The 16,697-nt window shown below is 48.1% G+C and overlaps 1 protein-coding gene across 4 annotated transcripts in view; it reads right to left on the bottom strand.

The window, feature by feature from the left end:
• Armc2 (armadillo repeat containing 2) overlaps positions 1-16,697 on the bottom strand; it is a 118,341-nt gene that overhangs the window by 20,485 nt on the left and 81,159 nt on the right. For all 4 annotated transcript variants that reach the window (XR_013105417.1, XR_013105418.1, XM_076916960.1 and 1 more), the window contains exons 13-17: positions 6,313-6,613; positions 3,908-4,030; positions 3,117-3,230; positions 1,201-1,333; positions 768-928 (exon numbers count right to left, since the gene is read on the bottom strand). Coding sequence is in view for 2 of the 4 variants with exons in the window: in XM_076916960.1 (XP_076773075.1) it covers positions 768-928; positions 1,201-1,333; positions 3,117-3,230; positions 3,908-4,030; positions 6,313-6,613 (832 nt within the window). In the remaining 2 variants the exon portion in view is untranslated. The remainder of the gene's footprint in view (positions 1-767; positions 929-1,200; positions 1,334-3,116; positions 3,231-3,907; positions 4,031-6,312; positions 6,614-16,697) is intronic.

Here is a 16,697-nt window from a genome sequence, read left to right as displayed (position 1 = left end):
TGCCATGCTTCCTGCCATGATAATGGGTTAAGCCTCTGACACTATAAGCCAACCCCGATTAAAACGCTTTCTTTATAGAACTTGCTGTGCTTGTGGCACCACTTCCCAGCAACAGAGCAGTCAGTCAGTCAAGCAGCTACGCCCAGGGTTTTAAAATTTACAAAGGATAAGGCGAGAACCTACATTTAGGAGCCGTTTGATTGGAGGACTTTGGAGCCTTTTATAATGCATCTGATGTGACAACTGTGCAAGCCTTTCTGGGACTGAACAGAGTTTGTCACACTTTCATTTTAGAGACAGAAAGACATCAGTAAAAGAAAGATACACTATTCAAATAACACCGCACATGCAAACCAGAAGGATTCAAGCCTATGGCTTCTTAGTTATGCCAAGCCTTTCTGCAATAGCTACGATGGTCAATATAACTGAATAATCATGGATAATCAGGGAATAGAATTTGTAAAGTCATTCACTCATCAATTGACTTAAATTACTGTTTTTAGACCTAAACCAGGTTGAAAAAAAAATTCTAAAAATAGAAAAAAGTTAAAGAAGAAAATGTTCTTCAGTTTATATGTTTTCTTGCCTTTCAAGTGCGAGGATCCCACTATGGTATCAAATCGACTCGCAGCCCCCTTTCCATGTGATAAACAACACCACTAATTAACATATAGATTCATTTGAAACCATGACTTCATTCAAAGCAGGTTTTAATCGTATTTTCTTACTGATGACAGAGTCTTGTGCTTTTAAACACAGAGACTTACCTAAAAACGTCGACAAGAGGATGAGGAGTGTGTTGGTGACGTCATCTCCAAAGCACTCGGATGCGTTGGTGATGTTCTCACTGAAGTTCCACAAGGTCTTGCACACCAGGCAGGCCAGCTGCCAATCACCAGGACCGAAATCTCTCAAACATTCCACTAACCTGAGTAAGACGCGCCAAACTCGAGTGTTAGCGGGTTGGAATTTGTCTTCGGGTTTTAGGTTGTTATCATAGCGGCTGGCCTTTAAATCCCAGATGGTCATCATTTAAGTTCCTGTCTATAGATTTAGCTGACTCAGGTTTTCACTCCTGAGCCCCTGAGCTGTGGTTAAGTGTCCCGTAGGTTCTAAACCCTGGCTCTAGCGGAATGATTGATGGGCCCCAACCTCCCAGGAAAAACATGTCCCCGTCGGAGTCCGTGCCTTGAAGCTTACTTTTTAATACCGCCATTTTCTTTCAGAACAGCACGCTTATCCTTATCCACAGTGAGGTTCAGGAGGACCCCACAGGCAGAGAAGCAAATATCCTGGTTCTTGGCTTCCAGCAGTGCGATCATGAACTTGTGCACTGGGAGGGCAGAGAACAAACAGACCAGTGAGCACCCACAGACCAGAAGGTGGGCATCCCAGCTGGAGCTGGTTTTACAAATGAAGTAGGGTTTGGATCTGAAAGATGGAGTCGGGGTGAGAGAGTGGGAAGAGGAGGCTTGCCACACTGGATCGTGGTTAGTGTGATGAACCCATTCCTCCCAAGTTTATCTGATTCCCATTGTAGACCCAGTAACACCTGCTGTTTTTAGAGCCAATTCCTGCTTCCCACAGCTTCTGGCCCTATTTCTGCTACCACTGACCCAACAGCAGCTCCCCCGCTAGTGGGAAGGAGGGAACATGGGTAATATTTCTTCCTGCTTCTGGTTGTTCTCAGAGGCCCGTTAGAATCTCCAGTTGTAACTTTAAGCCACAGCCTGGGGCAACAGAGTCCGGTCCTGATGAGATCTTTCCTGACACCTCCTAAACACAAGAGATGCTTAGACTGCTAGACACTGGCCTGCCCAGCTCAGGGCTGCTAATGCAGGGGCAGTGTAAGTTAGGGGCGGGGCAACCACTTTCCCCTTACTCCTAGGAAATGATACTACAGACTGAGTCCGGTTTTCTCATCCCCAAGTAGGAGTCCAGTGAAGGGATCAGTGAGCAGACGGAGTGTGAACACCACCATATTCCATTTAGGAAGCTCCTGAGTGGCGACTTCACTGTTGTCCACACAGATCTGTTGGCTGGGCTGGACAGGGAGCTTGACAGAGACTACATACATCCCATGCACTTACGTTCTGAAAACCAAAAGGATGCATTGACAAACGCTAGCTCTCTCAGCATGTGGGGATAAGGGCTTGCCCCTTGCTGATGCTGCAGCTGCGTTTGCCATATCTAGATTTGCTATCAGCAACATGGATAGGTTTTTCTGTTCTTTGCAGGGCTGGTTTGTTTCATTCATGAAGGGGTCTCGAGTATCCTAGTATACTGGATAGTTTTACATTAACTCTACACAAACCACAGTACCCCAGGGGAGGGAACATCACCTGAGAAACTGCTTCCATAAAATCTAGCTGTACACAAGCCTGTAGGGCATTTTCTTAAGTGGTGATACAGGAGGACCCAGCCTATTGGGTGTGGGGCCACCCTTGAGCTGGTCCTGGGTCCAGGGTGCTATAAGGAAGCAGGCTGAGCAAGCCAGGACAAGCAAACCAGAAAGCAGCGCCCTCCATGGCTTCTGCCTCAGCTCCTACATTGGCTTCCCTCAATGGACTGTGATCAGGATACGTGCGCCAAATACTCCCGTTCACCACACCACCAGTAACCCTGACTAAGACACCCAGGCTGGCTTTGAACCAGCTGTGTAGCTTTTGGATGACCTTGAAGTTTTGATCCTCCTGCCTCCACTTCTAGCTTGTGAATGAAAACAATCACCCATCTATCCCCTGAAGTAGAAATAATGCGTGCAGATTGCATTACACACAAATACACACACACACACACACACACACACACACACACAAATACACACATACACACGCACTTCCACACATGCACCCCCACACATACACATGCAACATGCACACATGCACATACATGCCCACACACCTTATCTCTCAAGAGGCTACTCTTGGGAGCGAGAACACAACTGTGGTCTATTCCAGCATCCTGTGCTGTCCCTGTATCAGACAAATGTAAAGTATAGTTCATCTCGAAACAGAAACAGACATCACACTCTAATCACTTAAGTTGCAAGTCACTTAGCTGACTATTGGCAAGCTAAGATCCCATGTTTAAGATCTTAGCGGTCATTGACCCACCATTTTTCTGCATGAGGAAATTGCAGACATCATGGTCCTGGGAGAGATTTCCGAAGACTCGCACAGCCTCCAGGATTCCATCCATGTTGTCACTCACGAGGAGCTTCAAGAGCACTGCATTTGGCAATCAGGAAGAAAATGGGTCAATTTAGGAAAAAACTTCCAAATAACATGTATACTCTACTCTCTACCAGTACTACATAAGTGTGTGTATGTGTGTGTGTGTGTGCAGATATCTATCTATCTATCTATCCACCCATCTGCATATTAGAGAGAAGTGGGCAATACCAGAGGTAGTGTTGTGCGTGTGATTTTTGTTTATGTGGGTTTGCTGTTGTTGCTATTTGTTTGATGCAGCATTGCCTGGCCTGGAATTCACAGTGTAGACCAGGCTGGCTCTAAGCTCACAGAGATCCACCTGCCTCTGCCTCTGGAGGGCTCAGAGTTTTACACATTTTAAAACTTACACTGGTGATATTATTCTCTACTTCTTCCTGTAACGGTATTTAAAAGTGAATGATAAATGTTAAATTCTCAGTATTTGGGAGGAGAGTTACTTAACATTCTTTTTAATGGTGCTAAAATACAAACCATGAGGCATTTCCACAAAAACTAAGGAACAAACAGTTCCCACATTCAAAGGCTCGAAGGTATGTGGGGCAGCTGTCCCAGGAACTCCCCTAGGCCTGTGCTTAGGAACTGCAGTCAAAACCTTAAGTGAATGTCAGTGAGGCCACGGCCGACACTGAGCAGTGAGTGTTGGTGAGGCCACCGCTGTCTGGGAGCCTTACATTCAGCCACGCGCAGCTTCCTGTGCTGTAGGACAGAGCTCTTCACTTGGTAGAAGGACAGATTGTTGATGGCAGCTGTGGTGTTGATCACCAGCTCCTCACAGTCGCCCAGCGACTTGGATTCTGAAACCAAGGGATAAGGGAGTGAGAAACGCTCTTGCTCTGCCCTGCAGATTGGTGACATCACATTCACAGTGACAGACATCGGGGATGGGAAGCAAGCTGGGTTCCAGAAAGTCACTCCTTAAGAAAGGGTGACTGCCTCCAGGGAGATGGGGACATGCTAACTCAATCCCCACAGCCAGGTCTAGGAAAGTTAGGTGGAGCCCTACGTCAGTGAAGGGGACAATAAATACCACAGGGGTCTGAGAGGTCCTGGCCCCACCCTGCCCTGGGACCCAAGTTTGCTCTTCTTCCCACATCCTCCTGCCTCCCAGCAGATGGTCCTCTGAGGGTCATTATCCATTGATAATGACTTCTCACTTCCTCTGTCACCCGGCCCTGCCCCACCTCTGATGATCTTGCCTTCGTATCCTGGGTGCCAGGATTACAAGTGCACCCACCATGCCCAGTTTTCTGAAACAATGGCTTGGACTTTAAGTATTTCCTGGAGCTCCAAGGTTTACATGGGGCTGGACATGCAGCTCAGTTGGTAGAGGGCTTGCCTGGCACCCACAGAGCCCTGGTTGACACCCAGCACTGCATAAACTGGGCAAGGTGTTGTATGCACTTGTAAAATCATTACTTGTGAAGTAGAGGTAGGAAGATTGGGAGTTCAAGGTCACCCTTAGCTACACAGTGAGTTTAAGGACAATCTGGGCTATGCTATATGGGCAAGGTATTTGTAAATATATTTTGAGTCTGGGTCTCATTTCTGGGAACATGGGTTTGAGAGGGAGAACTGGTCCAAACTTGAACAGTGGTGGCCAAGCAGTGAGAGGTAGGGTCTACTGGGGGAAGGTTGTATCTATTGCCTGTAGAGAGGGCAACAAGACTTTTGGACCTCTTCTCTTTTTTTCCCCCAAAATAGAAAGAGACAGACAGACTCTCTCCCCATCCCAAGAGTGGCTCCCACCAAAGCCAGACCATGCAAGCACACAGTGAGCAAGGAACCAGAAGAGTTCTCTCCAGGGACTGAACTGGTTGCTGACTGAGAACCTTGGCCTCCAGATATGTGAGAAATCAGTTTCTGTTGTGGGAGCCTAGAGAGATGGCTGAGCAGCTGAGGGTGCTTGCTGCTCTTCCAAAGGACCAGAGTGCAGTTCCCAGCACCCATGGCAGCTTACAACCATATGTAACTCCAGAGCTGGGGACTCTGGCGACCCCCTCTGGCCCCTATAAGCATCTGCACACAAGCCACATACTCAGGCACATACGTACACTGATCGAAATCAATTTCTGTTGTGGCAGAGTAACCTGGAAAGGTGGGGCATGAAGGGGACATAATTACAGGTGACACAAGAACTGGAAAAAGAGATGAACCCTCTTTGTAGGGACTGATCCTGGAAAAAATTAGAATTTTAAACATTTGGCCAGTTTTTGCTCTTTTGACTGATAAAATTACTTTAAATTGTGACATGATTCACCAACCATAAGATTTAGGACTGCACAGTGGTGGCCCATACCTTTAATCCCAACACTTGAGAGGCACAGGAGACAGATCTCTGTGAGTTCGAGGCCAGCCTGGTCTACAGAGTGAGCTCCAAGACAGCCAGGGCTCCACAGAGAAACCCTGTCTCAAAAATAAATAAATAAATAAATAAATAAATAAAAGCAGAAAAAGATTAACCTTTTAATATTTTCCTTTATTTATGTATCTGCCTATTGTGTATCACAGTCCACAGCGCATGTGAGGGAGTCATAACATGTAGAAATTGCTTCTTTCCCTCAACTTTGTAGACTCTGCAATGGAACTCTGGTTGTCAGAGTTGGCCGCAGGCACCTTTATCTTGCGCTGTCACAACAGCCCAGCATCCATCCTGTTAAAGGGTATGACTCGCTGCCTGTACTCTTTGGTAAAAATTTATACCAGTTATGGTCTTATGGTTCCGAAATCTGGGCTGTGATAAGGCACCACCAGGCAGAAGTGTTCTGTTGTGGGTTTGGTTTTCTTTTGAGATAGGGCTCGTGTAGCCCAGGCTGGCCTTCAACCTCCCTGCCTCTACTTTCGGAGTGCTGGGATTGCAGACATGGACGGGCACCCTACATGGTATAATCGGTGCTGAAGCCGGAACCCTGGGCTGTGTGTATATCAGGCAAGAACTTGACCAACTGACCCTCCCCCCCCCAAGTGGTTTCCTTTTCACAGCCAAGGAGGTTCCTTAAAGGGAGCTAAGCCCTCACCACACCCCCCACAGCCCTCAACACACACACCCCCAGATCTGTCTCGGGGCTGCAGGTCTCACCCAGAGTTGTCAGCAACAGGCCCACCACCCGAGGGTTGGCCGCCAGCACTGGGCCAATTCGCGGGTGAATGGCTATGTTGGCAAGGACGCGGGTCAGTTTGACCAGCACATCCTCGGCCTCCGCCTGTGGCCTGGCCTCTGAGAGCTGCAGCTTTGGTGAGCTCTCCTCGAGTTGGTAGAAGCTCTGAAACAGGGTGAGCAGAGTTTCCACGCTCCCAGTCTCTCTGGAGAAAAGTTCCCGGGCCTGGTTACTTTTTGCTGTCAGGTTGCCAAGGATAAAAACAATTCGGATTACTAAGTCCTGCAACAAACAAAAGACAGTGTTATGAGCTCAGAGGCGCTGGAACCTTCATTGGAAAGAATATGCTTGGATTTAATTTATTCATGACTTAACTAACAGTAAAATGGATCACATCTGGCTTCTTCAAAGTCTTGCGGTGTTTGAATCCCAAGATGGGTGAAAAGTGACAGAAGAGGTTAGAAGCACTTGGTGGCCCTGAGAGAGTGCAGAGTGACCGATGGGATCCACAGGGTCTGTGAACCCTCACCTAGAAATCTGGGTAGTCTTTAAAGATAAAGGTCATGTGAACTGCAGTCTACATGCTAATGTTTCTTCAGTATCCAAATCCGTTAACATGCACAAAAATTCCTCTCACCCTGACACCCCACTCAACACCCTGACTCCCCACTCTACACCCGACTCCCCTCTCTACACCCGACTCCCCTCTCTACACCCCGACTCCCCTCTCTACACCCCGAGTCCCCACTCAACACCCTGGCTTCCCACTCAACACCTCGACTCCCCTCTCTACACCCCAACTCCCCTCTCTACACCCCGAGTCCCCACTCTACACCCCAACTCCCCTCTCTACACCCTGGCTCCCCCCTCAACACCCCGACTCCCCACTCAAGCATTTCCTAACAGTTGGGTGTTACAGCAGGGCTTCTTGACTTCAGCACTGTTGATACTTGGCAGCCAGGTAAGTCTGTCTGTCTGTCTGTCTGTCTGTGACAGAGTCTCCTCCGGCAGCCCATGCCTAGAACCACTGCTACTGAGGGACCCCACAGTAAAACCGCAGTGGATAGTTACACGGCTGACACTTTTTTAATTGTTTGCTTATAGAGGTGTATAAATGTGCTTTTCTGTACATATGCCACATAATGAACATGTGACTTGATTTATTGGCTTTTTCTGAGATGAGGTCTCATGTATCCCAGACTGCCCTTGAACTTACTATGTACCCCTTGATCTCTAGATCAAGGGAGTCTTTGACCCCACCTCTTGAGTGCTGGGTTTATTTAGTGCTGGGAATTGAACTCAGAACCTTGTGCACACTAGGCAAGCACCTACCAACTGACCCCATCCCCAAAACTGATAAAAATTGTTCTGGGGGGGGGGGGTAAGATCTGGGCATGAGAGGCTGAGGCAGGGGAATTGCCATGAGTTCAGGGCCAGATTAGGCTACATACTGAATTCCAGAGCCTGAGCTAGAGAGTAAGAAAGAAAAAAAAGAAGAAGCATGAAAGGAAAAAGTAGAAGAAAAGGAAAAAAAATAAATAAAAACCTACAATGAAAAACCAAAACAAACAAACAAACAAACAAACAAACACAAAAAACCTTCAATGAGAAACTTTAAAATTAAAGATACAGAGGTAAGGCTGGCTTCATTGGCATGGTGCTGCTTGCCTGCAATCCCAGCACTGAGGAGGAAGTTGAAGGGTCATGAGTTCGAGGTCATCCTCCCCCACTACACAGCAAATTTGAGGCCATGTGAGCTACATGACACCGTGTTTCAAATGAACAGTTGTTTACTTCATTTGACAATGGTACACAGGATGTTGAATGAGTGGATGGATGGATGGATGGATGGATGGATGGATGGAAATAATAAAGAAATACTTGCTAAGGTTCATGGCTGGGCTGTGTGTGACATTTAGTGTGCTGGGCACTGAGTGAAAAAAGTACCCCTTTTACACTGGGTACTGCAGAGTCTGTGCAGGGTCCAGTGCAGGGGGTTGGTTCGGCAAGGAGTCAAAGGAAGATTGAGGGCAAAGGACACCTTTTTGATTTGCCAGAGATGAATCTGCCAGTGCCAACTTGTTCCTGCTTGTTCTTGAAGGAATGTCCCTGACACTGGCAGAGCAGCGGTGGCGGCTGGTGCAGTTGTGAACCACTGCCGTCATGAAGGGCAGAGCCCCACACTGTGGCAAGGACTGGAGCCTGGAGAGGGGAGGGGAGCGTTTTCAGAGACAGTTCAACTCTTGGCATGCAGCAGTCGTCCAATTAGGAGAGCCTCCCTCTGCTCCACCCCTGGAAAGAAAGCCTTCATTCCCAGCTAAGGCTTAGATGGGCAGGCCTGGGGTTGTGCACACAGAGACCAGGATGACAGTGTTCTGAACAACTCACAATCTACCTGCGAGCCTTGGCAAATCTATGAGGGGAAACACTTTGCAAAGAGCAAGACAGCACAGGAGATGGATTCCAGCTAGAGAGTCACGGGAGATACAGGGTCTCTGGACCCTAGTAACTGTCATGAGAGTGGGTGAGTGAGACGCACGCATTGTATAATTAGAGTGCACCAACGCCTTAGCTAACTGCACTGAACTGCAGGGCAGACCTTACAGATTCAGAGGAGTGCAGGGAAAAGGCTGCTCAGAGCTGGGAGTAGGGATGCATGCCTGAACTCCAGCTTCACAAGGACTGTGAGTTCTCAGCCTATGAAACATAGTAAGGCAAGAAAGAAAGAAAGAAAGAAAAAAAGAAAGAAAGAAAGAAAGAGAAAGAGTAAGAAAGGATGACAGACATATAGAAAGAGAGAGGAAGGAAGGAAGGAAGGAAGGAAGGAAGGAAGGAAGGAAAAGGAAGAAAGGGATGGAGGGAAAGAGAGAGAGAAAAGGGGGAGAGCAGGTGAGATGCTTATGGGTCAAGGCTGCCAGGCTTGAAGACCTGAGTCCAATCCCTGGAACCTACATAGTGGGTGGGGAGAAGCTATTCCCAAAGTTAGCTTCTGATCTTCACATGTGTGCCATGGCATGCCTATGCCTGCCCCGCTACCCTGCGCCTCTCTCTAAATTAATAAAAATTTTGAGAAGAAAAAAGTATGGAAGGAAGGGATGGGGAAGAGGGTGCTATGTGCAGCAGATTCACCACAAATGAACTTGAGATCAACTTGAAATGCCATGGGACACTGGCTGCGTGTACTCCTGCGTGGGACAACAGCTGTGCGTACTCCTGCGTGGACATGGCTGGGGGTGTCTTTAAAGGTCTCTGTAGGAGGATCTCATAGAGTCTGGTATCAAGGAGTCAGATGGTGTCAAATGCTTGGCCATTTTTATTCCCCAAAGATGTTGAAGTTTTGGGGCCTTAACTCTACAGTAAGCACGAGACTTTACCAAGACATCTGAATCCCCTCTGTAGTTTCTTCAAGCAATTCCTAATGTTTGAAAGTCCCTACCTGAGCTCTCAAAGTAAGCAATCGAGGAGACAGATCTCCAACACCCAGGCCAGGTGCAAGAGAAAAGCAGGATTTCCAAGAACTTGGTTTCTTGATAGAAAATTCTGCTTTCTATTTTCCGAGCCAGTGACTGTGAGCAGAATTTCTGCAAACTTTGATATGCCTTCTGACTGATGCAGTACAAGCTCTGTCTCTGTAAAGGTTAATACTAACTGTAACAGTGGCTTAAACAACCAACACATGGACCTTCAGGTGTGCTGGCAGGAGTCCAAAGTGCTCTAGGCAGGCCCCTCTCTGCTCTGATAACCAACCATGACCAAAAGCAACTTGGGAAAGAAAGGGTTTATCTAGCTTACACTTCCACATCACAGTCTATTGGTGAGGGAAGTCAGGGCAGGAACCTGGAGGCCGGAACTGAAGCAGAAGCCACAGAAGAGTGCTGCTTACTGGCTAGCTCTCAGGCTAGCGTTCAGCCACTTTTCTTATACCTCCCAGGAACACCAGCCCAAGACTGGCCCCACCCACAGTGGGCTGGACCGTCCCACACCAATCATCAATCAAGAAAAAAGCCCGAAGGCTTGCCCACAGCCCAATCAGATGGAGGCATTTTTTTTTTTTTGACTGACATTCTCTTTCACCGGTTGACCCTAACTTGTATCAAGTTGACAAAACAGAACTAACCTGCCCACAGGCTTAATAGACACATATGAACCAAGTCACTAAACAAGAAAACTTCCACTGTTGCCATCTGAACAAAGCCGCTCTTGGCATTGCGTCCTAGATAGCAAGCTCCTACTCCGTTACACAACTGTGTTAGCGTTCCCTGGTGGGGGTCTCTCATCCCCATGAGGAAACATTAAAAGAGACAGCGAAGACATCATAAGTGATTTAAAATGTTGTCAGAGGCATCTAACAAACAGCTTGTTCATCTTGCTAAGTCATTGTCAGGACTAAGCTATTTACTCCCCAGTGGGCTTTATTTTCTTTTCCTTAACTCTTTTGCTAGGTTCCTACGGTCCAGGTACCTCCTCTACCTATCACTATTCAGCTTCCAGGAACATTTATCCCAGAGCCTGTAATTCATCTGGACAGCCCAACTGCTGCTTTTTCTAAAACTGGGTCCTTGACACATCTAAATATCTTTGGTTCTAAAGTCTATGTGGGTCATGGCCTGACGAAGACAATTCAGTTTGAAGTGGCTGCAGGGAGGGAAGAGTTAATACTGCCACAATGCTCCGTGCAGGATGGAAAAGGGAGGGGGTGGTTCCTGGCAGCAGCGGTGCCAACTGAAGGATGGCATGCGAGATCAACAAACGGGGATGACAGATTGTGCGGTTTGCAGCACCCAGCTCCCACCACCTGCTCCCCTCACTGTTTCTGTCCTTTGACTGTGGCGTCTTTCTTCCCACCTCTTGCAAATATGTTTTCCAGGGAGCCAGGAGCACAAAATAGGCCAACACAGAAGCGGTCTTGTGGAAGGCTGTGTCTGCACCTGTGCTTGCGTGGCTCAGCTACAGTCCTGAGACTGGAAGCTGGGCAAGGGTGTGTTCGAGACCGTGGCCTCATTTTAAGTGGCCTAGGCTCTCAATCCTGCCCTGAAGAGTCTTTGCCCTCAAACCGGACCTGCACAGAGGTTATCTACTGCCCAGACCGACCCACCTGAAGTATACAAAGTATCTCTTAGCTAACAAGACAAATCCCATAAACAGTTACAGAGAGTGTGCCAAGAAAATCAGGTGTAATACCACTCGCCTTTCATCCCAGCACTTGGGAGGCAGAGACAGGAGGATCTCTGAGTTTGAGGCTAGCCTGCTCTACATAGTGAGTTCCAGGACCACCAAAGCTACAAGCGAGACCTTATCTTGAAAAACAACAACAAAATAAAAAACCAACAAAGTACACCACAAATTAACAGGTTCACAGACCCACAATCTCACAACAGAAATAGTTCCTTCAACACACAGGTCTCCATCCCTCACTCTTTCCCAGTCCCTGAAAACAGCACTCCATGTTCACAGTATTTTTTTTTTAAACCAACATATCACACCACACGCACACCACAGTTACATGGTTTTGAAATAACAAAGTGAAAAGGAATCTGGAGAGACTCTCAGTATCCCTGAGAAGGCAGTCTAGAATAACCGGTTCACATGGACTTCCTAATTTTGCTGAAAATAGAATTAATTACCAGCAGCTACAGCCAACCAGAACGCAGACAAGCAGCACAATACTGGAAGGGGCCCCGACCAGCACGCCAGGCATGTCTTCTTCCTGTCAGCATGATATGCCCTGCGGACATGCACTTTGCTTTGACATTATGGGCCCCACAAATTGTAAATAAATATCTTTAACTATGGCAGGACTCAGAAGAGAACACTGCTCTACAGAATGGCCTGTGACCAGCTCCCGGGCATTAGCAGCAGCAGAAGCTACTGTGGGAGTTACCTTCCACCTGAGAGAGATTGGCCTAAAACCAACAAGAGATTGCTAACCCTGCTCTGAAGTACAGAAACCAAGGCTTCTGGAAACTGCCCGGTGAGGGACACACAGAGCCTGAATAAGGACTTCTGAGCAAGCTGGTGCATGTCAATGCCTCATTCCCAACTACCCTCAACGCCCAGTGCCCCAGCCCTGAGGCACTTTTTTTAAGGGGGGGCAGTTTAAGGCAGGGTCTTTCCACACAGCCCTAGCAGTCTTGAAACTCACTAGATAGACTGGCTGGCCGCAAACTCACAGAGATCTGCCTGCCTCTGCCTTCTGGGTGCTGGGATTAAAGGCGTGCGCCAGGCATTTTCAACCCTTCACCAACCTCTCAAACTGGTTGCCTCCTTTCTCTTGTAAAAGGTGCCCCTGGTATTCTGTCCGGGCACTGCAGGAGGAGACTTGGGACCTCTTCATCTTGGGAACACAACATTCGTCTCTGCTGCCTGTTCCCTCACCCTGAAAGAGTACCCAAGTCAGCCATCTGCCCTGTGTGTCTGACAGTGCTTTCCCTCACAGTGCTCCCACCACGGGCAGCCAGAGTGAGCACAGGCCTCTCACACCCTCCCCACAGGGCACCCTAAAACAGTTCCTGTGCACGGTGCTGACCGAGAACAAAGGACTGGTGTCAAGTGGTCACAGAAGGAATGAACTATGTTCCACAGACTCCTCATACTTAGGAGACAACTCCTACCCAGCCTGGGGAAACATCTTAGAAAGACCTTTAAGAACTGAGCTAAAGGGGGTGGTATAAATGAATTGAAAGTTTAGCACTCCCCCTGCCCTTAACCAGAGAATCAATCAAAAAGCCTGTTTTAAACTCCGGCTAAAGCTGCCTGCGTCTTAGTCAGAGTCTCTAGTTTGCTTTATTTATCTGGCTTTCCACCTTTAAATAAAACCTAAACAGCATGTGAGTTTACAGGTGGCTGAAGAATACATGTATGTCACCAAAGGCAAGCCGCAGATTCCTGGGAAAATGTTGACTTACCTATAGGCACTGGAGGTGGGTTGCTAATTGGCCTGAGAGTCAGTCTCTCTCTCTCTCTCTCTCTCTCTCTCTCTCTCTCTCTCTCTCTCTCTCTCTCTCTCTCTCTCTCTCTCTCTCACCAATTTGAGAGACCACAGACTCAAAAACGCAGATCAAAGCAGACCATTCTGAAGGCAGAGATGACCACTCACCCACCCACCCAACCGCCTACCCACCCACCCTGTCAGCAATTATTTACTGAGCCCCCACACACACTCCATGCCTCTGAATGTGGCTGCCACTCAAAAACACCAGGGCAACAGTTAGACTTTTACTGCGCTGGGTTCCTTTTGAAGGCACAGACCTGAAGGCATTTGGGTTCTGTGCTGAGTGGGGGAAGAGCCGGTTCCACGAGGACAAAAAACAGTGGGAGCTGGAAAGAATGAGCAAACTCGGGCCCACTGTGCCTGCCCGGTCAGGGGTGCAGAAGGAGGGCAAGGCTGAACAAGGAGCAGCTCAGCCAAATGCTCTGCTCGGCTCACTCTCCCAGCCCCGCTGGGAATGTGCCTGCAGAGAAGCTGGGAAGGCAGCCAAAGGGCAAGCTCCTGCCAGGGAGGAGGCAGAGAGCCAGTGGAAGCAAGTTGCCACACAAAGACACCAGGGGAAGGGGGTGGAGGGCTCTTCCTAACCAATCCACCACAGCTGCTAAGAGGATGTGGCGAAGGAGGGGGTTATCTCTGGGCTGCTAAATGCCTGGCCCAAGCTAGAAGCATGGGGAGCAGTGGGGGGGTGCTCTGCCTTCAGCCCCCATCTCCAGCCATTCCAGGTCTCCCTTCCTGCAACAGGATGTCGGAGCTGTCCAAATCAGAGCCCATGCTGCTTGCCTGGCTGGAGGGACAGACAGATCAACCTCCATGTCTAAATGGAACTAGAGGCTGACTTTAAAAATACAGCACAAGCAAGGACCAGTCTGGTGATTCCAGACCCTGTTTGCAAAGCTTTGCCTGTGATCCTGCACCTGGTAGCTCTCTTTAGAAAAGAAGAAAGAAAGAAGTTTGCCTTGCCCAAAAAGTAGAAAGAGCAGGAGAGGAGGTGTATCCATGGTGACGGTGTGCTGATGTAGACAGGGATCGGTCTTTGTGAACTTCCTGTGACCTTTGTGAAAGACTGCCCCTTACATAAGTCTTATTTCAGGCATTTTATACCAGAGTTCTTGCCCAGTAGATATTTACAGAAGAAACGGGGAAAATCCCTTCGTGTTCTTCCAAAATTCAAACCCACACGTATTTTGATGAGCTTCTAAATGTAGTAGCGCTGACGTCAGAGGCACCTCAGAAGCTAGCCCTGCCTCAGCACTGCAGCTCCTTCTCCCTTATTAAGCCCATCTGTTTGCACAGTTGGTTTGTACCAAATGCAATTTACACCATAAAGCAGACAATATGTGCCTACTTCTTAAATGAGATCTATCATTTAATTGGGTCTTGATAGAAAGTCTTACCTAAACTGGAAAGCGTGGCTTTGAATCAAGCCGATGGCAACTGTTTTCTGTCTCAGTTTTGTGCCCATTGAGACCTGAGCTACAGATTGTCTTAGCACTTGGGCAAGTTAATTTACATAGACATAAGTTGAGAACGCGCTTGCTGTCCCTGCGGAAGTCTATTCTGAAAGCTGAGAGAAGAGCGTTTATAGAGCCGGTTGAATAAGAACCCCACCCCCCTCGAAATACCACATGCAGACGAAGCTCACTTCAGCCAGGGCTGGGAGTAAGACATGTTGTCAACAGAAATAACACACCACTCTCAAACATGTCTGCTGCAAACTTATGGAGTTCAGATGTGGGTGCTCACACACATCTGTGCTCTTTCAAAGGGAAAAATCTACAGGAATATTAAATTGTTTTAATGATAAAACGGTGCTTCTCTCACATAACCAACAACTGGGGACTTGTCTAGCTAAGTGTGGTCCATGAGACCTCCCTGGGCAGGTTGTTCTGAGGGTCCGAAGGGCCCCACCTCATTCCTCCCTCATGGGCTACTCTGATTGGTGCTGCATGCCTGCCAAGGATGGCAGCTGGCCCCAGGACAACTTGTTTTGACAAAAGTCTGGCAGAGAAAATTGGGAGAAGAGTCTAACACAACATAACACAACATCTTGTTCTCCCTAAGAAACTGTCTCTGTAGCTACGGAGACCTCAGTGGGAGAGCACTTGTTTAATGTGACTCCCTCCCCCCACACACGCATGCCCGTGTTTGCAGGCATCACACACACACACACACACACACACACACACACACAGAGAGAGAGAGAGAGAGAGAGAGAGAGAGAGAGAGAGAGAGAGAGAGAGAGAGAATCAGAGACAGACAGAGAGAGACAGAGCGCAAACAGGTCAAAAATCATCAGATGCCATGGAAAGGCCAAAGAGCTAGCCCGACATTTACTAGAGAAGCTCAGTTGGCTGGTCTTGCCACTTGTTCTCTTCATTGACATGCTCACCCTATGTCAGGATGACCTGTGTGAGCACCTGCAGACCTCTGGAAAGTTACTTCATACATACTGAAGGACGTGTCTCAGAACCACCTCAACAATTTGTGCTACGGGTTCTCCAAGCTGCTACTCAGCTCAAGCTTGGGCAGGAGTTTCTTAGAACTGGGCTCTCAGGTCCCACCCCAGACCTCAATCAGAACCACCCAGGGAAGCTTCCCGAGAGAGACCCATTCCAACGGTAAAGCATGCGTGGCGCCTGGGATTAAACCGAGACACCTCTACTGTCTATTCTTATTGTATGGCTTTACAAAAACATATGAATTTACGTCCTCCTGGATCATTCTCAGATGTGTAGAAATTAACAGTGAAGGCCACCTACCCCCACTTTAACTTTCAGCACACTCTGAAAGGCCTGCTCTAAGTGCTGACGTCATACTTAACAGCCGTAAAAGCAGCGATAGGTCAGCTGCTTGCTTTGGGTACTGTCTCGTGTAATTTCTCTCTCTTTTTCCCCTTTAACAAAAACAACAGCAGATGGGGAAGAGATATCTCACATCTCCTATCAGCAGTGAGCCCCGGCACAGGATTTCCCCCTCAGTGTGCTGTGGAAGTGACTGGCCACAGCTTCCTGTGTAGCACCCTGCCCCTGATAAGATTGCTTTGTGTGTGTGTGTGTGTGTGTGTGTGTGTGTGTGTGTGTGTGTGTGTGTCAGGGTGTAGGTGACATTTGTCAGTATGAAGCTTTTTGTTTGTTTGTTTGGGGGCTCACTATGTAGCCCAGGCTAGCATCTAACTCATGATCCTCTAGCTTCTACTTCCTCAGAGCTAGGACTAGAGGTGTATGTTTTCAATTTTAGATCCTATGGTCTTGAAAATCACAACAGGCTCACACTAGTAAACCCAGCACAAAGAGTGCTAGCCTGGTGGGTTCTAGCCTGGTGGGTTCCATGTAGCCTAGGCTACATAGTAAGACAGAGACAGAGAGAGACAGAGAGAGA

The sequence above is a fragment of the Arvicanthis niloticus genome, chromosome 20 (assembly GCF_011762505.2).
Source record: "Arvicanthis niloticus isolate mArvNil1 chromosome 20, mArvNil1.pat.X, whole genome shotgun sequence".
Classification (NCBI taxonomy): domain Eukaryota; kingdom Metazoa; phylum Chordata; class Mammalia; order Rodentia; family Muridae; genus Arvicanthis; species Arvicanthis niloticus.
Note: the sequence above shows the minus strand (reverse complement) of the source record. Positions and strands in the feature narration are given on the sequence as shown.